Raw genomic sequence first — 23592 nt, forward strand, 5'->3', positions numbered from 1 at the left:
TTATTAACCCAATCAGGGCCGAGAATTTTAGAGAAAAATTTGCCTAAAGTACTAGAGAATTTTCAGCATTCTTTAAATAGAGTCTTATTTTTTTATTCACTAATTATATATATATATATATATATATATATATATATATAACACACAGAGAAAACCCAGCACTCACTTACAAGCTCTCAGCTAAGATTTAAAAGCAAAAATGGAAAGGTTAGTCACCGCATCTGGCCAAATGGGACAAGCTCAGGTACCACGTCAAGGTCCTCTCCAATAGGTATTGGAGAGGACCTTGACGTGGTACCTGAGCTTGTCCCATTTGGCCAGATGCGGTGACTAACCTTTCCATTTTTGCTTTTAAATCTTAGCTGAGAGCTTGTAAGTGAGTGCTGGGTTTTCTCTGTGTGTTGTATTAATTTGTTTTGTAATTTTCCCTATGGTTCTTGCACCCAGACCTGTCTGGGGTTAACTGCTTGTGGCTCTGGGGACAGCACAGCTTCCTGTGAGTGCCAGTGGCACCCAGGGCTGAGCATGTTGCAGGGTCATAGGATGTGTACCCGGTCCGGTATGAGAGTGCAGTTCCCTTCCGTGTTTTGTATATATATATATATATATATATATATATATATATATATATATATATATATATATATATATATACATATACATAGAGGAAACGGCACACACCATCCGGTATCCACCCGGTGCACTGCTGTATATGAATACAAAAAAATCACAAGGAACCCCACGCTCGGCTCCTGTGTCCCGAGGTCCCCAAAGCAGGCACAACAAGCAGGGATTTGAGTAAATAGCCTTTATGTGAATAAAAAGAAAAAACAAGGGCCTTGCCCAAACGTTTCGGCTCTCACAGGAGCCTTTATCAATGGAGGCCGTGCAGACATAACAAACAATACACAAACCCAATACTTAAATACCCTAACACAAATGCATAAATTAACAACAGCTGTTCCCAAACACAATCCGTCAACTGATCTCAGTAAGTCAGCATGCGTCAAAAGCGTTGACGTGCCAAAATGACGTCATCAACAGGCGCTAGTGGGAAACACCAACCACATCACCAGTCTTCATGGTGATGCTGTAAACATAACGCCCGACCAAATAACAACAAGGTGTCAAAAGAGCGATCGAATTGGGGAGAGAACAAGCTGGTGCCACAAATCTGAAAAATACATATAAGAAATAAATATATTACAAATCATTTCTTCAAAATTACAAAAAACTCTCAAATGCGGTATTGTGCTAACATCATCTATACCCCACGGTATCAAAGTGTTAGACAGTCCTAACCCATATTGTATCAACTAACAATGCTACAGCATTGTATATTATCAAATATTCTAACCCTAAGAGTAATTAATTAATCATCTAGAACATGTATGCTCCATACTTCAAGGAGTAGGTAGAAGAAAACAAGGATGACTACCACCATCAGCATAATTTGCGGTAGCAGCAGGCGAAATCTATGTTTGCATTTAGTCCCTTTGGGGATACTGTATCCAGAGTGTAGATCCATCTTGATTCCAAGCAGAGCAGAGCAAGTGCTCTGTCACCACCCAGTCTGGGGCGTGATCAATCAACATTGATCTTAACATAGAAACTGAGTGCCCTGCATTCAAAAAATTTCTTGCGACAGGTTGGTCAGACCGACCATTTTCTAGTGCCTGCCTTATTGCAGATTTGTGGTTGGCAAGTCATTCTCGGTATGATGTCACCGTTTTACAAACGTAGTAAAAAGAGCAAGGACAAATGATGATATACACCACAAACTCCGAGGTGCACGTGAGTCTGTGTCTGATGGTGAACTGCTTATTAGTATGAGGGTGATGAAAGGAATTCCCTGTCAATAGGTTGTTACAGATTACACAGCTTCCACAACGGAAGCAGCCCTGTTTACCCTTGGGTAACCACGTCTGTTTAGCATAACAATGAATAGGATAATTTATAACCAGAAAGTCCCGTAGATTATTCGCCCTTTTGTAAACCAACCTCGGTGGAGGGGCCTTGTAGAATGGGAGACTGGTATCTTCAGATAGTGTATACCAATTCTCCTTGATGATGGATGCCAGGACTTTGGTGCCTGGAGTATAAGTAGTGCTGAAATTCAGGCGTTTATCATCAGTATTAGTATGCCTCATAGTGGTTAAGCTTTCTTGTGTCCATTTTTCGTTTTTTTTACATTGTTCTGTAATTAACTCTGATGGGTATCCCAGTTGGAGAAAACATAATGACATATCCGTCAATTGCCTTTTCTTGTGGTGGTCATCCGTCTTATTACACACGACCCGCAGGAGCTGCGAAGAACTGACCCCATCACGCTGAAACTTAGGATGGAAGCTACTGTAATGTAAGATGGAATTCTTATCAGTTGCCTTCTGAAATAAGGTAGTATGTAACTCATAATTGTTATCTTTTAGCACCTTATAAATTCCATTTTGAACCTTATGATGGACTCTAAGGAGTTCAAATCTTCAGACCATCTCTGGAGATTATCCAAAGCATCACTCCAAACAAAGAAAACATTGTTGATGTATCGACGGTATAATTTAATGGGATTCCGCCTGGAGAAAGTATTGAACTGTTCATACATAGCCATGTAAATATAGGCATATGATGGGGCCATATTCAACCCCATCACCGTGTCCCATGGTTTGCAAAAAATATTTATGTTCAAATCTAAAAAAATTCTTCTCCAGGCAGAATTCCACCAAATGCAACAGAAACTCAACTGGAGGTACCACATAATGTGAGTTATTAGTAAGCATTAATCTTAGCATTTCAATCCCATGACCATCGGGAATGACAGTGTACAGGCTAACGATATCCATTGTGACTAGGATGTTTGTGTCCTGCACATTTTCCAAACCCTTAATTAGAGCAAAGAGTTCAACTTAGTCCCTTAGATAGGATTTGGTACTCTGCACAACTGGCTTTAAAAAGAAATCAACATATTCTGCAAGAGTCTGTAAAAGAGAACCCTTGGCAGAAACAATGGGTCTGCCAGGGGGGCTCTCGAGCGACTTGTGTATCTTCAGTAGAAGATATAAAATAGGATAGACTGGATAATCAACAGACAGAAGACCAAAAACATCTTAACCAATAACATTAGCCGCAGAGGCCATTCTCAAGAACTCATCAATCTGTTTCTTATACTTCATGGTAGGATAAAAGGCAAGTTTGCAGTAGGTGATCCCATCTAACAACTGCCTATAGGCCTCCTGACTGTAGCTAGTGTAATTAAGAACCCCAGTGGCCCCACCATTATCCGCAGGTCTAATCACCATCTCCCTGTCAGAAGACAGAGATTTAATGGCATCCCTTTCAGCTCTACTTAGATTATCCCTGTTAGGGGCAATGTGTTGATGTATGTCAGTCAGGGTAGAAGCACATATCCGATGGAAAGTTTTTATGGATGTGTGGGTATTGGTCGACACTAGTGAGTTTAAAGGGTTTAACAGTATAATCACTTTTATCTTTAAAAAAATCTTTTAATTTAAGTTGTCTTTGTGTATTGTTTGTTATGTCTGCATGGCCTCCATTAAAAAAGGCTCCTGTGAGAGCCAAAACGTTTGGGCAAGGCCCTTGTTTTTTCTTTTATTCACATAAAGGCTATTTACTCAAATCTCTGCTTGTTGTGCCTGCTTTGGGGACCGCTGAGCGTGGGGTTCCTTGTGACTTTATATATATATATATATATATATATATATATATATATATATATATATATATAAATATATATATATATATATATATATACACACACACACATACATATTAGGGCTGGGCGATATGGACAAAAATGAAAATCGTGATTTTGGACCCAAAAAATTGCGATTGCGATTTTAAAGTGATTGTAAATTTTGATACTAAAGTGCCCAGTTTTTAAAAATTCGATTAAGAACAGGGGCACTTTAATTCATCAAAATGTACATTTCACTCCTGTTGTGAAAAAAAACTTACCTTTTAATCTTGACAGCAGCTCCAGATTCACTCACTACTATCACTAGCACCACGCCTGGACTGTGGTAGTTCATAATGGATACTGATGTGGAAAACATACAGACCCTCACTTTTACGGAGGATGACGCAGCCAGAATTCTGTTTAACCCTGAGGAGGATACTACTGGTGGCAACACAGCACAGGCCATATATTTGGCAATGCTGAAATTAAAAAAGAAAGAGGCAGACCTGAGATTACATGGGGTCTATTTGTCAGAATATTATAGAAGGCTTATTATTCCAAGGGGCTTTAGGATACTCAATCAGCCTACCATCGGACGCAACAACCCAGAGTTTTGTAAGCGCTGGTGCGCAATACTCAACAAATGCTCCCTAGATCTCATTCTTTTGGTCACAGAGGAGGTGAGGAACCAACTTGACAAAGTCAAAGTGGAGATCCAGGAATGGGAAAGGGATAAGATGTCTATAATGGTTGAAGACTCTTCAGAACAGTGGCTTGACAAGTTAGCCTCTCAGATTAAGGGATATAAAGATACTCTGGTGCAATTTAAAAATAGGAAATTGCAAACAGTAAGTGAGGACCACAAAGAAAAAAGCCGCTATTAGGTCGGCGAAACATGTCAGGGGAGGGTGTTGAACCTCTTTCAACCCCCAATATTTTTTAACTTTGCATCTAGTTTGGGCCGCTTAATAATAGCAATATTGCCGCTTGAATTGTACTATACAATTGAACAAGTTATTCTTACTCTGAGAGATTGACCAACTTTGCTAAATCTACGTTTTACTTAAACTGTATCTAGTGTGAATCAGTGTTATGCCTGTGAAAACCGTTTTTAGAATTTAACTTAAATGGAGATGTGAATTTGAATGATGAGAGTGTGTGTCTAGTGCCTAACCTCTACTTTAACTTCAAAGTGAGGCATTTACAAACCACAGGATCTATTAAATCTCATAACCAGTACTTGAGAGCACGTCTCTAGACAAAGTATATCTTTAATACAATTTATTACCTTTTCTAATATTATAGGGTTAACCTATTAAGCAGATAACAATTTAATTTAGCTATCAATTGATACTAGCCGCTACCTGAGTAACATATAAATTACTTGGCATTGCATGTACGGGTTACTGCAGATATATAAAATTAAGATTAACACCCTTAGGGAATACTCAGGCTGTAACTACAATCAGCCTGAGTAAAAATATTCACTTTGAACAAGTGATACTCTATATTTATATAACCACATTTGTTACAATATACTATACATGTGTAACAATTTCCCTATATAAGGAGTTATAATTGCAACTAAGCAGAATTAACCAAGCACTTACCTTACAGACACTCTCTGTGAGTGATGACTGCTATATTAGCCAAATAATCTTTCTAGCTAGTATGTGCTAACTATCCTGTATTACCAGACAACAATTTTCCAAAAATTTGAAGTACAGATTGCAGACACAAGGCAATCTAAGCACATGAGCCAATGACAAGAGATATCAGACTGCTAACAAAGTCAATCAATATATTGAAAACCAGTATAGGTATACTATCTTGTATCAATAGACCATAATTAAAATCCAAGTACTGATTACAGGCACAAGACAAATACAAGCACATGAGCCAATGACAAAAGATATCCAAAAAATAAAAAAATCGGTTATTTCACCTATATCAATTTACACCTAGATTTGCTCATCTATTTGAGCACTATTTCCTAAGTACTGATCATAGGCATAAGGCAAATATAAGCACATGAGCCTATGACAAAAGATATCCAAAAAATACGAAAATTGGTTATTTCACTCATACTGATTTATATTAATAACTGCTCATCTATTTGAGCAGTATATATTTTTTCGAGTTGAATAAATATAATAGACTTTAGGAAACCTATCTGATAAACACCTCAGTACTTAATCTATTGCTGAGTCAGTTTTATACCCAGCAAAACTTACTCATAGTATATCTACTTGTCCTCTCTCAGGAGATTCTAACACATTCCATCTCCTTATCTAGTATACAGCTTAGTGACCAGATTCTCACGCTTATTGAACTTAATAACAATTTTGTCAACTGCACTGGGTAACTTGATAAACTCGTTCTATAGGCCCCTACTTTTTGTGTTTTTTAATTCTTTATGTTGTGTGTTCTGTTTTTTAATAAAACTAATAAAGGTTAAATTTTAATCCAAATCACCTACTTCATCCTATTAAGGTGTTCTCAGTATAAACTCTAAAGGGAAGAATGAAGTGCTAAAGAAATGCATACTTTTTCAACCTCTTGTTGATCCTGTTCTTCTAAGTAATTCATGCATAAGCACTCAAGCTAGGGAATAAATCCAATTTTTATAAAAGCATCTTCCCCACACCAGTGTAGTGCTGTTGCACCCTTTTGTCTTCAAAGAAAAAATGGTGTACAGATGGCTTAGTGGTGGTGACAATAGAAGACCATTCCCCCAGAGACGTAGGAGACAAAGATTCCACACAAAACAGTCTCTCCAAACAGTTGATAGCAGCTCCGGTCCGACACAGAGGCATCACAGGGTCTGAGTTGAGCAACTGGTGGCCAACCATCTGGTCATCAGGTTTTTCAGGGGGTCACCACCAGAGCCAGCCAACAAAGACGAGGAGGAGGCCCCATATTCGCAGGGGAGGCTGGAGAGAGAAAGCCGCCACTACCGCCCAGACAATAACCACCACCAGTCCCGCTGAGGACTTAGTGGTGAATATCAGTGACCGAGTTTTATCTGCAGCAGAGAGAAGCGTTTTGAACAGAGGCCTAAGCTTTGTCCCATCGGGCAAGGGAGATGAGTTTAACAACTACATTGACTGCCAAAAATTCTAACGGTCGTTGAGACAAAAAGAGTTCTTTAAAGATCACTCTGCGGATGGAGACAAACAAAAGTTTAAGACAAAGAGTTCTTTCGATCCTCCAAGTAATAACGCCAGTATCAAGACATTTATGAGATTGGTCTCTCAGGACCTGAGAGGGTATGAGTCTAATAGATACCATACCAATTTGTCTAGACAAGAAAAAGAAGCAATCACAACGCTTTCCAGGGATCCAGACATCGTAATCTGCACCGCGGATAAGGGCGGTGCAGTGGTTGTATTAAACTACAAATACTACAGTGAAGAGATAAACCATACCCGCGAGTCTGGATGTTTTTGTTTGTTTGTACGATTGGCTGGGGTCCCTGCTCTAAATATACGCTCTAGTATAGTATCAATTGTTATTTGGCCGTTCTGGCTATACTAGATACTACATGTATGCTTTGCTTGGTTCGGTGCGAACTGTCACCATGACAACAATACACAATACGTGTGATTGGTCTATTGCCTCCCATGTGACCTGCTGTGTCATTCCGGGTTCCTTACCACGGCGTTGTTTACTGATGCCAGGATGAGGGTTTGCAGCGATCGGCTACATGTCTCCACTATGTAAGTCTATACTCTCGTCCTTAAATCTATATTTCTGTGTCTGCTTCATTTGTAGATGAAAGTATTATATCTAGTGACTAAGGGTGTCCTATAACTCCGTTTTTGGGCTGTGTGAGCTCCACATTGGTATACATTTCTAGCACAGTTCTTTTACATATCACCTGGGCAGTAACTCTTTGTTTAGGGGCCGGGATAGCTCATTTAAAACTTTTATTACTGCAATAGCACAATGATGTTTATACTGTGACTCATAGGTCACCATAGCAACTTGATAGGCGTTTTTTTGTTCTAATTGGGGGGAGGGGTTTGTTTGTTAAAGTGTATAAATTCACAGTTTTTTTGATTCACTAGTTGTCTGAAGAAGGGTTTTGATTCACGTGTTGTCTGAAGAAGGGGATACATTATCCTCGAAACGTCACATTTGTTAAGTAAATATTATACAAAAAGTCTAGTGAGTGCAAGAGTCTTTTGTTCCTGTACATACATATATATATATATCACACACACACACACACATACATATTAGGGCTGGGCGATATGGCCAAAAATGAAAATCGCGATTTTGGACCCCAAAAATCACGATTGCGATTTTAAAGTGTAAATTTTGATGCTAAAGTGCCCAGTTTTTAAAAATTCGATTAAAAACAGGGGCACTTTAATTCATCAAAATGTACATTTCACTCCTGTTGTGAAAAAAAAACTTACCTTTTAATCTTGACAGCAGCTCCAGATTCCTCCACCCGTCGCAAAACCTCTTCCTGGGTCTAAAATGAGGAATCAGGCTCCCTCCAATCACAGCTTTGAATAAGTCACTGATTCCCCCGGTGGGAGAAGCCGTGATTGGGGGATGACCTATCCATCATTTCTGACATCAGAAATGGCTTGCGACGACTGGAGGAAGCTGGAGCTGCTGTCAAGATTAAAAGGTAAGTATTTTTTTCACAACAGGAGTGAAATGTAAATTTTGATGCCCCTGTTTTTAATCGAATTTTTAAAAACCGGGCACTTTAGCATCAAAATTTACATTCACTTTAATCGCGATTTTCTTATAAATGACTATAATACCTTAATTTTTCAATAAAAAATGTATTTAACACTACAGCATCTTAATGTACATGTTTCTCAATGTCCAATACACTCTGGGAGCATAAAAATACAAACCACAAAATAGTTAAAATAAAATTAGCTGCCTGTGCTATTGTTACATAGTAGACACTAGCCAGTTCTTAGGTCTTATGATACAACATTGCCATGTTTTCTTGGGCAGTCAGTCTAGGTGTGGTACAATTAACATATGAAGCCAATGTAAGCATGGAGAAACAATAAAAGAATTATCATCTATCTAAGTATCATTTATCTAGTATTTATTTTTTATTATTAACAATATATTATTTACAATTCGAACATCCTACAAGCAACTTACTGAACATATATAATTAAAATATATTTTAAAATTGACCCAGACAGGGAATGTAATCAATGCTATCCGTCACAGAAGTTAATAAAAAAGGCACTTTAAAGTTTTTGTACACTACTCACTTTATTGCTCACAACTTTGTGCACATATCCCACCGCCACACCACTCCCAGATGAAGGCCTGTTGCTCCCACACACTCTGCAATCTCTGCAATAATGGCCGTTTCGCAGGCATTCTCAACTCCGCCCATGGCCACACACTGATCTGCCTCTCATACTCCCTCTCTGCCTCTGTTTTCATGACGAACAGAGAATTATTATTTTTAATTGCATACTCTTGCAGGTTTTAAATTGCGGCAATTAATCACGGTTTTAAATTGCATATGCGATTAATCATGCACGCCTAATATATATATATATATATATATATATAAATAAAACACAGAAGGGGACAGCACTCCTAGACCGGACCAGGTACACATCCAATGACCCTGCGACATGCTCAGCCCTGGGTGCTCACTGGCACTCACAAGAAGCTGTGCTGTCCCCAGAGTCACTGGCAGTTAACCCCAGACAGGTCTGGGTACAAGAACCATAGGGGAAATTACAAAACAAAATTAATACAACACACAAAGAAAGCCCTGCACTCACTAGCAAGCTCTCAGCTAAGATTAAAAGCAAAAATGGAAAGGTTAGTTAGCGCATCTGGCCAAATGGGACAAGCCCAGGTACCACGTCAAGGTCCTTTCCAAAAATCTGGGACCCTAAAACAGCCACACAATGCAAGCTCTCAATCCAAACAAACTGGGAACAAGTGAAGGGTGCACAGGCTTATGTAATCACCCCAGTCATATACAAAACACGGAAGGGGACTGCACTCCTAGACCGGACCGAGTACACATCCCATGACCCTGCAACATACTCAGCCCTGGGTGCTCACTGGCACTCACAAGAAGCTGTGCTGTCCCCAGAGTCACAGGCAGTTAACCCCAGGCAGGTCTGGGTGCAAGAACCATAGGGGAAATTACAAAACAAAATATGCAGGGCTTTCTCTGTGTGATATATATATATATATATATATATATATTTATTTTAGGCAACCAAAAATATTAATCTATACCATTGGTATAGTTCATGCCACCGTTTTCCCGCCAAAAATGATCAAATTAAAACATTTGTTATCTTTTTCACAAACTTTGGGTTTTTATTTACATACCGCTTGAGCAGTCATAACACAAATAGTTGTAAAAGCTTCTCTGGGATCCCCTGCACAATATCACTTGTCAAAAATACAGCAATGTCACTGATCTGTGAATGTGCACAGCTTCTGTCATAAAGTTCAAAATAAGAAGTTTCAAAATGGCGGCACCCAGTGTAAAGAAGCAAAGCTTCACTATCTGGCATGTATAAGGGGTTAAAATAAGAAAATGGTTTAAAGAGAGCTGCAGGCACAGGAGGAAAAAACAAAAGCATGGTGAGTAGTAACCATTATACTGTACTTATACTCAGCAGTTTATGTTCCTTTTATGCATGTAAATAAACACACAAATACAGCGGGTCACAGGGACACACAGCTGTCATTATGACATATCCCATCAGCTCTCACCTCCCCTGTCAGCAGGTACATGATCTGCAGGGTGTGGGCCAGTATCCTCTCTGTCATCATCTTGTCCCCGGTCATGTGACTCGCTGTTAGTGAGTTAGTCACATGCTGCAAGAGTGAAAAGTACAAACATCACTGACCATTCTAACGTGAGTATCCTGTTATTATATTCTCCATCTCATCATGGTCACACGACAAGACAATCACCTTGTGTGTCAATCTGAGCACTTTTATAAAACTTAGTGAGTTCCAGCATTTTACTTACTGGAATGTATTCAATTGTTTACAAATAAATAATTTACCTTTATTTTGGCATTTGAAATAACTGATTTTACCCATGGTATCCCTACCTATACTAAACGTGTCTGCACTTAAGTATATGGTATATAAAATCTGTGTAAACAGAACCAGTAGAAGAAATTACACTTCCTGTGTGTTTACGTGTGTGTGTGTGTGTGTGGGGGGGGGGGGGGTTTCAAAGAACAAAAATTAAATAAACCAATCTATAAAAATAATATAGGTATTTATTTTGAATATATAAAATGTATCAGTAAAGAGTCTAAAATGATAGGGACGTCTCCCTCTTGATAAAGCCCAGAGCAGGGTGAAACACGTTGAACAGGACTAACACATATCTTTACTACATTGAATACTACTCAACTTGTCTTCTAATACACCCACCCTAAGGAGTTCTAACTAAGAACAGAGGGAGGTGTACAACCACAGAAAGATTTGGCGAAATACTACCTAAAGGGATTATTTCACCCAAGACACCCCTTGATCATCCACTTTTCTGAGTGGCAACTGTCATCAGAGTGGCAACTATTATCAAGCACTTTATAGCACTATGCAATCTACATACCGGACAACAAGTGACCTCTGACCTTTGTAGAGTTAGCCGGTGGTCACGTGACACACTTCGGGCTGTCTCGCAGTGCTCCTTGAGACGCAAAGAGATCAGGATCACTACCAGCTAAAGGAAAACACAGTGTGCAAGTCACACACAGAGGTAACCCATTTACAGCACCTTTCTCGCAACAGCTATCCCTCTGGACGCGGTAAGATTCCGCCGAGGGGATTGTCAGCTATAATCTAAATAAGAAGGTAAAAGTTGTTTCACACTTCACTGCGTACTTGCTCACATATACCTACTCCAGAACTATTTGCACTCCAATACAGAGTGGCAATTCAGTCCATTGGACACTATCAATATATATTATATGTTTTAAGATAATTAACCCGCTGAGGTTTTGTATCGTTACATCAATTTGTATAATTTTTTGCTGTGGATTTTATTGTGGATTTGTAAAAAAGGTTTGAAACCATTTTTAATCCAAATTGCAACTTTTAAGGGAGACGTCCCTATCATTTTACTCTTTACTGATACATTTCATATATTCTAAATAAATACCTATATTATTTTTATAGATTGGTTTATTTAATTTTTGTTAGATCCATGCTAGATTAGCGCTGCCACTATTTTATTTTTATGTTCATATTTGCATTTGGTATATCTTAGAGGGCATATTTTTAGTAGCAGCAGGATCCCAACTATATTCTAGGGCATATCTTTCCTTCCTTTTTTCATAAACTTTGTTTCTAAGAACAAAATCAGCTGTTTCATTTACAAAAAAATATATCTAAATAAGTAATTTCTCATTTATTTTATACTCTACGGCCAATATAACATTAGAAACACATCAAGGGAAACCAATTTTACAGTAGTACACTGAGCCTTTAAAGTGATAGAAATGTCAAAATTAAAATAAGCATGGGTGTATTTCAATTTAAAGTAGAAATATTTTTGCAATATATTTCCATTAGCAAAAATAGCAATATTTGCAGTACACAACCCTTGAGAAGATTCTTCAATATATCTAATTTTTGCTGTAGCTTTTTAGGGAAATATAAATGAGCCCCAGCCCCTGCACTGATCAAGCAAACACTGTGTAACATGTTGTAGGATCAAACTAGATCCTATAGGACACATTCCAATCTTTGAGTGCAGTAAAAAACACAATATACAGAGATACATTACAGGAAAACCAGGCAAAATAAACTATGAAATTTCCTCACTAGGTATAATGAAAAATTATTTGTAGGGAATTCAGTTTTATGTTTAATGTCCATTTGATTGTTAAAATCATAAATTGATTAAATGTGTTGGGAACAAAAGGAAATAAAGGTAACCGAGTCACTAAGTAAAAATAATACAAAATGATGAAGGCAACAGGAGGAGCTGAGGTTTTCAATGATACACCCTGTATTACTAGGGATGTATTGTCATATGATGAAATGCACCAAGTGATACAGAAATAACAAGAAATATAAAATGTCATCTATACATGAACCAGAACATATGGAATTAAGTTTTAAGGGACAGGATGTGAGTAGACTAACCAGCTAGCCGGTGTACGTGCAGGTATTATCTATATATGACATATGTACACTTGCTTATGGCTATTCTATACAATAACACTTCCTCTTCTGCACAAATTACTACTTGTTTATACCATATACATACCAGTTTATTCTTTATTATCCTAAGCCTGACATCACTTCATAAACTGCCTATTGCTGCCCTGTGTATAGGGATGATGGAAAAAATAACAAAAGGCTGCTGGGAAATAACGGTCTCCACAAGTGAATTTCTAGAATAGAATATTCCCAGAATAACTCTACACAGTCACTGCAGGAGGTTACCGTGGTATCGTTATGATGTTTTCTCACCTCTCCCGTCAGCAGGTAAAGAATCTCCAGGATGTGATTCAGGATCCGCTCAGGCAGCTTCTTCTTCATCTTGTTCATGGTCAGTGAGATTGTGTAACACTGAGACTTGCACAGAGATTACAGATATGAGAATAATGGCCAAACAAACATACCTATACGCATATATAAACACGAACTTCACCCCTAAAATCTATCTGTATACATGTATACCCCACACGTGCGTACACAAACCCACATATACCCATATTACTTATACTAAAACACATCACACACACACACACACACATATATATATATATATATATATATACACACACACACACACATATATATATATATACACACAGATACAACACAAAGGCTTTTTTTGGCTTAACCCTGTTAAGAGAGCGGAGAGGGGGCAGAAAAGGTGAAAAGGAGTTGTTTATTAGAGGTGAGGGGAGTTTGAGAAGGTCAAACAAAGAAATACATAAGTACCAACTACCTTATATAATGCTAGTTGATGGATAGATACACCGGGCAAGTTGCTTTGTGTCTCACATGCACCTGTATATCCCCATTATACAGATGTATAATATTATAAATCCCTCTGCCTCATGCACGCACAACCCCTCCCGAGTACCATATATACAGATATTATTAGAAAGATGTTCCCTCTGCCACACGCACTCACAGCCTCTACTCCAGTAACTTATATACAGGTATATACTATTATAGAGAGGGGGTACCCTCTGCCTTACAATTACCCCCCTTCCCAGTCCAGTACCTTATATACAGATATATAATATTATACAGAAATTATCTCTGTCTCTCACACACACAGCCCCCTCTCCAGTACCTTATATTAATATATACAGGGTTTATTATAATCAGGTTCCCACTGCCTCATACACACAGACCCTCCACAGTACACTATAAACAGATATATATTATAGGAATTTTCCTTTTACCTCACAAGAGCACCGTACCCAGTACCTTTATATATAGATATATAATATTATAGGGATTTCCCATCTGTCTGCCTCACAAGAGCACCCTACCCAGTACCTTATATACAGATGTATAATATTATAGAGAGGTTCACTCTGCCTCACACACAAAGCCCCTCCCTAGTAACTTATACACGGTAAAATCTTAGTTTAGCGTTCTAAATTATTTTCTCAGCCATATCTCATTATTTTCCTACAAAAGTTGGCGTGGGGGTTCAGATGAGGGCTACCAACAATGCTGCAATGTTTGTGTCTCCAGGAACAAAAAGGGGAGCCATATTTTTGTAACTGTTTACTGTACACAGACACTTAAAGCAGCCCTGTCAGTAACAACTGTACAAACTGCTGAGGAAATAATGTTCACACAGCCTTAAAGGGCAGGATAGCACCTGGTCACAAAGTCTTAAAGGGATAGACAAAAAAAAACACACAGCCTTGAAAGGGTCAAATGCACCACACGCACACACTCTTAAAGGGACAGATCGCAGTAATGTTCATGCAGCGCAACCTTAAAGGGCAGCTCGACACCTGCGCAAAGAGCCTTAAAAGGACATCACCGTGGAGTTCCGGAGGAGGAGCCTGTGCATAGGTTGTGCAGCTCAAGCTCCTGTTCTCCGCAGACAATCCATTGGCGGTGTTTTTGCACGCCAGGCACCTCAGCAACCGAGGAAAGGATCTGCAGCCGGCTTGGGTTAAGCCCTAAGGAACTCCGAGAGCGTCTACTACGCTACACTATAACAACTTGGCTTTGTGTTTCACACAGGACATCGTGTGAGAACCTTTTCAATGCCCGAAAGAACAACCTGCGGCAGTCCCCCCCTCCCACCAGTGCTGTGAGAGGGGGGTAGATAGCCCGGAAAAAACCTGAGCAGATTAAATTAATACAACACACAAAGAAAGCCCTGCACTCACTAGCAAGCTCTCAGCTAAGATTAAAAGCAAAAATGGAAAGGTTAGTTAGCGCATCTGGCCAAATGGGACAAGCCCAGGTACCACGTCAAGGTCCTTTCCAAAAATCTGGGACCCTAAAACAGCCACACAATGCAAGCTCTCAATCCAAACAAACTGGGAACAAGTGAAGGGTGCACAGGCTTATGTAATCACCCCAGTCATATACAAAACACGGAAGGGGACTGCACTCCTAGACCGGACCGAGTACACATCCCATGACCCTGCAACATACTCAGCCCTGGGTGCTCTCTGGCACTCACAAGAAGCTGTGCTGTCCCCAGAGTCACAGGCAGTTAACCCCAGGCAGGTCTGGGTGCAAGAACCATAGGGGAAATTACAAAACAAAATATGCAGGGCTTTCTCTGTGTGATATATATATATATATATATATATATATTTATTTTAGGCAACCAAAAATATTAATCTATACCATTGGTATAGTTCATGCCACCGTTTTCCCGCCAAAAATGATCAAATTAAAACATTTGTTATCTTTTTCACAAACTTTGGGTTTTTATTTACATACCGCTTGAGCAGTCATAACACAAATAGTTGTAAAAGCTTCTCTGGGATCCCCTGCACAATATCACTTGTCAAAAATACAGCAATGTCACTGATCTGTGAATGTGCACAGCTTCTGTCATAAAGTTCAAAATAAGAAGTTACAAAATGGCGGCACCCAGTGTAAAGAAGCAAAGCTTCACTATCTGGCACGTATAAGGGGTTAAAATAAGAAAATGGTTTAAAGAGAGCTGCAGGCACAGGAGGAAAAAACAAAAGCATGGTGAGTAGTAACCATTATACTGTACTTATACTCAGCAGTTTATGTTCCTTTTATGCATGTAAATAAACACACAAATACAGCGGGTCACAGGGACACACAGCTGTCATTATGACATATCCCATCAGCTCTCACCTCCCCTGTCAGCAGGTACATGATCTGCAGGGTGTGGGCCAGTATCCTCTCTGTCATCATCTTGTCCCCGGTCATGTGACTCGCTGTCAGTGAGTTAGTCACATGCTGCAAGAGTGAAAAGTACAAACATCACTGACCATTCTAACGTGAGTATCCTGTTATTATATTCTCCATCTCATCATGGTCACACGACAAGACAATCACCTTGTGTGTCAATCTGAGCACTTTTATAAAACTTAGTGAGTTCCAGCATTTTACTTACTGGAATGTATTCAATTGTTTACAAATAAATAATTTACCTTTATTTTGGCATTTGAAATAACTGATTTTACCCATGGTATCCCTACCTATACTAAACGTGTCTGCACTTAAGTATATGGTATATAAAATCTGTGTAAACAGAACCAGTAGAAGAAATTACACTTCCTGTGTGTTTACGTGTGTGTGTGTGGGGGGGGGGGGGTTCAAAGAACAAAAATTAAATAAACCAATCTATAAAAATAATATAGGTATTTATTTTGAATATATAAAATGTATCAGTAAAGAGTCTAAAATGATAGGGACGTCTCCCTCTTGATAAAGCCCAGAGCAGGGTGAAACACGTTGAACAGGACTAACACATATCTTTACTACATTGAATACTACTCAACTTGTCTTCTAATACACCCACCCTAAGGAGTTCTAACTAAGAACAGAGGGAGGTGTACAACCACAGAAAGATTTGGCGAAATACTACCTAAAGGGATTATTTCACCCAAGACACCCCTTGATCATCCACTTTTCTGAGTGGCAACTGTCATCAGAGTGGCAACTATTATCAAGCACTTTATAGCACTATGCAATCTACATACCGGACAACAAGTGACCTCTGACCTTTGTAGAGTTAGCCGGTGGTCACGTGACACACTTTGGGCTGTCTCGCAGTGCTCCTTGAGACACAAAGAGATCAGGATCACTACCAGCTAAAGGAAAACACAGTGTGCAAGTCACACACAGAGGTAACCCATTTACAGCACCTTTCTCGCAACAGCTATCCCTCTGGACGCGGTAAGATTCCGCCGAGGGGATTGTCAGCTATAATCTAAATAAGAAGGTAAAAGTTGTTTCACACTTTACTGCGTACTTGCTCACATATACCTACTCCAGAACTATTTGCACTCCAATACAGAGTGGCAATTCAGTCCATTGGACACTATCAATATATATTATATGTTTTAAGATAATTAACCCGCTGAGGTTTTGTATCGTTACATCGATTTGTATAATTTTTTGCTGTGGATTTTATTGTGGATTTGTAAAAAAGGTTTGAAACCATTTTTAATCCAAATTGCAACTTTTAAGGGAGACGTCCCTATCATTTTACTCTTTACTGATACATTTCATATATTCTAAATAAATACCTATATTATTTTTATAGATTGGTTTATTTAATTTTTGTTAGATCCATGCTAGATTAGCGCTGCCACTATTTTATTTTTATGTTCATATTTGCATTTGGTATATCTTAGAGGGCATATTTTTAGTAGCAGCAGGATCCCAACTATATTCTAGGGCATATCTTTCCTTCCTTTTTTCATAAACTTTGTTTCTAAGAACAAAATCAGCTGTTTCATTTACAAAAAATATATCTAAATAAGTAATTTCTCATTTATTTTATACTCTACGGCCAATATAACATTAGAAACACATCAAGGGAAACCAATTTTACAGTAGTACACTGAGCCTTTAAAGTGATAGAAATGTCAAAATTAAAATAAGCATGGGTGTATTTCAATTTAAAGTAGAAATATTTTTGCAATATATTTCCATTAGCAAAAATAGCAATATTTGCAGTACACAACCCTTGAGAAGATTCTTCAATATATCTAATTTTTGCTGTAGCTTTTTAGGGAAATATAAATGAGCCCCAGCCCCTGCACTGATCAAGCAAACACTGTGTAACATGTTGTAGGATCAAACTAGATCCTATAGGACACATTCCAATCTTTGAGTGCAGTAAAAAACACAATATACAGAGATACATTACAGGAAAACCAGGCAAAATAAACTATGAAATTTCCTCACTAGGTATAATGAAAAATTATTTGTAGGGAATTCAGTTTTATGTTTAATGTCCATTTGATTGTTAAAATCATAAATTGATTAAATGTGTTGGGAACAAAAGGAAATAAAGGTAACCGAGTCACTAAGTAAAAATAATACAAAATGATGAAGGCAACAGGAGGAGCTGAGGTTTACAATGATACACCCTGTATTACTAGGGATGTATTGTCATATGATGAATTGCACCAAGTGATACAGAAATAACAAGAAATATAAAATGTCATCTATACATGAACCAGAACATATGGAATTAAGTTTTAAGGGACAGGATGTGAGTAGACTAACCAGCTAGCCGGTGTACGTGCAGGTATTATCTATATATGACATATGTACACTTGCTTATGGCTATTCTATACAATAACACTTCCTCTTCTGCACAAATTACTACTTGTTTATACCATATACATACCAGTTTATTCTTTATTATCCTAAGCCTGACATCACTTCATAAACTGCCTATTGCTGCCCTGTGTATAGGGATGATGGAAAAAATAACAAAAGGCTGCTGGGAAATAACGGTCTCCACAAGTGAATTTCTAGAATAGAATATTCCCAGAATAACTCTACACAGTCACTGCAGGAGGTTACCGTGGTATCGTTATGATGTTTTCTCACCTCTCCCGTCAGCAGGTAAAGAATCTCCAGGATGTGATTCAGGATCCGCTCAGGCAGCTTCTTCTTCATCTTGTTCATGGTCAGTGAGATTGTGTAACACTGAGACTTGCACAGAGATTACAGATATGAGAATAATGGCCAAACAAACATACCTATACGCATATATAAACACGAACTTCACCCCTAAAATCTATCTGTATACATGTATACCCCACACGTGCGTACACAAACCCACATATACCCATATTACTTATACTAAAACACATCACACACACACACACACATATATATATATATATATATATATATATATATACACACACACACACACATATATATATATATATATATATACACAGATACAACACAAAGGCTTTTTTTGGCTTAACCCTGTTAAGAGAGCGGAGAGGGGGCAGAAAAGGTGAAAAGGAGTTGTTTATTAGAGGTGAGGGGAGTTTGAGAAGGTCAAACAAAGAAATACATAAGTACCAACTACCTTATATAATGCTAGTTGATGGATAGATACACCGGTCAAGTTGCTTTGTGTCTCACATGCACCTGTATATCCCCATTATACAGATGTATAATATTATAAATCCCTCTGCCTCATGCACGCACAACCCCTCCCGAGTACCATATATACAGATATTATTAGAAAGATGTTCCCTCTGCCACACGCACTCACAGCCTCTACTCCAGTAACTTATATACAGGTATATACTATTATAGAGAGGGGGTACCCTCTGCCTTACAATTACCCCCCTTCCCAGTCCAGTACCTTATATACAGATATATAATATTATACAGAAATTATCTCTGTCTCTCACACACACAGCCCCCTCTCCAGTACCTTATATTAATATATACAGGGTTTATTATAATCAGGTTCCCACTGCCTCATACACACAGACCCTCCACAGTACACTATAAACAGATATATATTATAGGAATTTTCCTTTTACCTCACAAGAGCACCGTACCCAGTACCTTTATATATAGATATATAATATTATAGGGATTTCCCATCTGTCTGCCTCACAAGAGCACCCTACCCAGTACCTTATATACAGATGTATAATATTATAGAGAGGTTCACTCTGCCTCACACACAAAGCCCCTCCCTAGTAACTTATACACGGTAAAATCTTAGTTTAGCGTTCTAAATTATTTTCTCAGCCATATCTCATTATTTTCCTACAAAAGTTGGCGTGGGGGTTCAGATGAGGGCTACCAACAATGCTGCAATGTTTGTGTCTCCAGGAACAAAAAGGGGAGCCATATTTTTGTAACTGTTTACTGTACACAGACACTTAAAGCAGCCCTGTCAGTAACAACTGTACAAACTGCTGAGGAAATAATGTTCACACAGCCTTAAAGGGCAGGATAGCACCTGGTCACAAAGTCTTAAAGGGATAGACAAAAAAAAACACACAGCCTTGAAAGGGTCAAATGCACCACACGCACACACTCTTAAAGGGACAGATCGCAGTAATGTTCATGCAGCGCAACCTTAAAGGGCAGCTCGACACCTGCGCAAAGAGCCTTAAAAGGACATCACCGTGGAGTTCCGGAGGAGGAGCCTGTGCATAGGTTGTGCAGCTGAAGCTCCTGTTCTCCGCAGACAATCCATTGGCGGTGTTTTTGCACGCCAGGCACCTCAGCAACCGAGGAAAGGATCTGCAGCCGGCTTGGGTTAAGCCCTAAGGAACTCCGAGAGCGTCTACTACGCTACACTATAACAACTTGGCTTTGTGTTTCACACAGGACATCGTGTGAGAACCTTTTCAATGCCCGAAAGAACAACCTGCGGCAGTCCCCCCCTCCCACCAGTGCTGTGAGAGGGGGGTAGATAGCCCGGAAAAAACCTGAGCAGATTAAATTAATACAACACACAAAGAAAGCCCTGCACTCACTAGCAAGCTCTCAGCTAAGATTAAAAGCAAAAATGGAAAGGTTAGTTAGCGCATCTGGCCAAATGGGACAAGCCCAGGTACCACGTCAAGGTCCTTTCCAAAAATCTGGGACCCTAAAACAGCCACACAATGCAAGCTCTCAATCCAAACAAACTGGGAACAAGTGAAGGGTGCACAGGCTTATGTAATCACCCCAGTCATATACAAAACACGGAAGGGGACTGCACTCCTAGACCGGACCGAGTACACATCCCATGACCCTGCAACATACTCAGCCCTGGGTGCTCACTGGCACTCACAAGAAGCTGTGCTGTCCCCAGAGTCACAGGCAGTTAACCCCAGGCAGGTCTGGGTGCAAGAACCATAGGGGAAATTACAAAACAAAATATGCAGGGCTTTCTCTGTGTGATATATATATATATATATATATATTTTAGGAAACCAAAAATATGAATCTATACCATTTTGGTATAGTTCATGCCACCGTTTTGCCGCCAAAAATGATCAAATTAAAACATTTGTTATCTTTTTCACAAACTTTGGGTTTTTATTTACATATCGCTTGAGCAGTCATAACACAAATAGTTGTAAAAGCTTCTCTGGGATCCCCTGCACAATATCACTTGTCAAAAATACAGCAATGTCACTGATCTGTGAATGTGCACAGCTTCTGTCATAAAGTTCAAAATAAGAAGTTACAAAATGGCGGCACCCAGTGTAAAGATGCAAAGCTTCACTATCTGGCACATATAAGGGGTTAAAATAAGAAAATGGTTTAAAGACAGCTGCAGGCACAGGAGGAAAAAACAAAAGCATGGTGAGTAGTAACCATTATACTGTACTTATACTCAGCAGTTTATGTTCCTTTTATGCATGTAAATAAACACACAAATACAGCGGGTCACAGGGACACACAGCTGTTATTATGACATATTCCATCACCTCTCACCTCCCCTGTCAGCAGGTACATGATCTGCAGGGTGTGGGCCAGTATCCTCTCTGTCATCATCTTGTCCCCGGTCATGTGACTCGCTGTCAGTGAGTTAGTCACATGCTGCAAGAGTGAAAAGTACAAACATCACTGACTATTCTAACGTGTGTATCCTTTTATTATATTCTCCATCTCATCATGGTCACACGACAAGACAATCACCTTGTGTTTCAATCTGAGCACTTGTATAAAACTTAGTGAGTTCCAGCATTTTACTTACTGGAATGTATTAAATTGTTTACAAATAAATCATTTACCTTTATTTTGGCATTCGAAATAGCTGATTTTACCCATGGTATCCCTACCTATACTAAACGTGTCTGCACTTAAGTATATGGTATATAAAATCTGTGTAAACAGAACCAGTAGAAGAAATTACACTCCCTGTGTGTTTATGTGTGTGTGTGTGTGTGGGGGGGGGGGGGTGTAAAAAAGATAAGCAATAAAATGTATGGTATACAAAAATACATAATATAAACAAGCATGTGTTTACAGAAAAAGATAAAATAAGGAGATCTGATTTCCCTGCAAGCTCAAGCCATTTTAATGGGTTGTGGTTTCAAAGAACAAAAATTAAATAAACCAATCTATAAAAATAATATAGGTATTTATTTTGAATATATAAAAATGTATCAGTAAAGAGTCTAAAATGATAGGGACGTCTTCCTCTTGATAAAGCCCAGAGCAGGGTGAATCACGTTGAACAGGACTAACACATATCTTTACTACATTGAATACTACTCAACTTGTCTTCTAATACACCCACCCTAAGGAGTTCTAACTAAGAACAGAGGGAGGTGTACAACCACAGAAAGATTTGGCGAAATACTACCTAAAGGGTTTATTTCACCCAAGACACCCCTTGATCATCCACTTTTCTGAGTGGCAACTGTCATCAGAGTGGCAACTATTATCAAGCACTTTATAGCACTATGCAATCTACATACCGGACAACAAGTGACCTCTGACCTTTGTAGAGTTAGCCGGTGGTCACGTGACACACTTCGGGCTGTCCCGCAGTGTACCTTGAGACGCAAAGAGATCCGGATCACTACCAGCTAAAGGAAAACACAGTGTGCAAGTCACACACAGAGGTTACAGCACCTTTCTCGCAACAGCTATCCCTCTGGACGCGGTAAGATTCCGCCGAGGGGATTGTCAGCTATAATCTAAATAAGAAGGTAAAAGTTGTTTCACACTTCACTGCGTACTTGCTCACATATACCTACTCCAGAACTATTTGCACTCCAATACAGAGTGGCAATTCAGTCCATTGGACACTATCAATATATATTACATGTTTTAAGATAATTAACCCGCTGAGGTTTTGTATCGTTACATTGATTTGTATAATTTTTTTGCTGTGGATTTGTAAAAAAGGTTTGACACCATTTTTAATCCAAATTGCAACTTTTAAGGGAGACGTCCCTATCATTTTACTCTTTACTGATACATTTCATATATTCTAAATAAATACCTATATTATTTTTATAGATTGGTTTATTTAATTTTTGTTAGATCCATGCTAGATTAGCGCTGCCACTATTTTATTTTTATGTTCATATTTGCATTTGGTATATCTTAGAGGGGATATTCTTAGTAGCAGGAGGATCCCAACTATATTCTAGGGCACATCTTTCCTTCCTTTTTTCATAAACTTTGTTTCAAAGAACAAAACCAGCTGTTTCATTTACAAAAAATATATCTAAATAAGTAATTTCTCATTTATTTTATACTCTACGGCCAATATAACATTAGAAACACATCAAGGGAAACCAATTTTACAGTAGTACACTGAGCCTTTAAAGTGATAGAAATGTCAAAATTGAAATAAGCATGGGTGCATTTCAATTTAAAGTAGAAGTATTTTTGCAATATATTTCCATTAGCAAAAATAGCAATATTTGCAGTACACAACCCTTGAGAAGATTCTTCAATATATCTAATTTTTG

General features: G+C 38.6%; 1 protein-coding gene across 2 annotated transcripts in view; it reads right to left on the reverse strand.

Moving 5' to 3' along the window:
* Nucleotides 1–13654, reverse strand: part of LOC128657186 (oocyte zinc finger protein XlCOF6.1-like) — a 30626-nt gene extending 16972 nt beyond the window's left edge. Inside the window, exons 1-2 of one of the 2 annotated variants that reach the window (XM_053711436.1) lie at nt 13163–13654; nt 10436–10540 (exon numbers count right to left, since the gene is read on the reverse strand). In XM_053711436.1, the coding sequence (XP_053567411.1) occupies nt 10436–10540; nt 13163–13240 (183 nt within the window). In that variant the 5' untranslated portion in view covers nt 13241–13654. The remainder of the gene's footprint in view (nt 1–10435; nt 10541–13162) is intronic. The other variant, XM_053711438.1, reaches the window with a different exon arrangement.
* Between the last annotated feature and the right edge of the window lie 9938 nt (nt 13655–23592).

Source organism: Bombina bombina, chromosome 4 (assembly GCF_027579735.1).
Source record: "Bombina bombina isolate aBomBom1 chromosome 4, aBomBom1.pri, whole genome shotgun sequence".
NCBI lineage: Eukaryota > Metazoa > Chordata > Amphibia > Anura > Bombinatoridae > Bombina > Bombina bombina.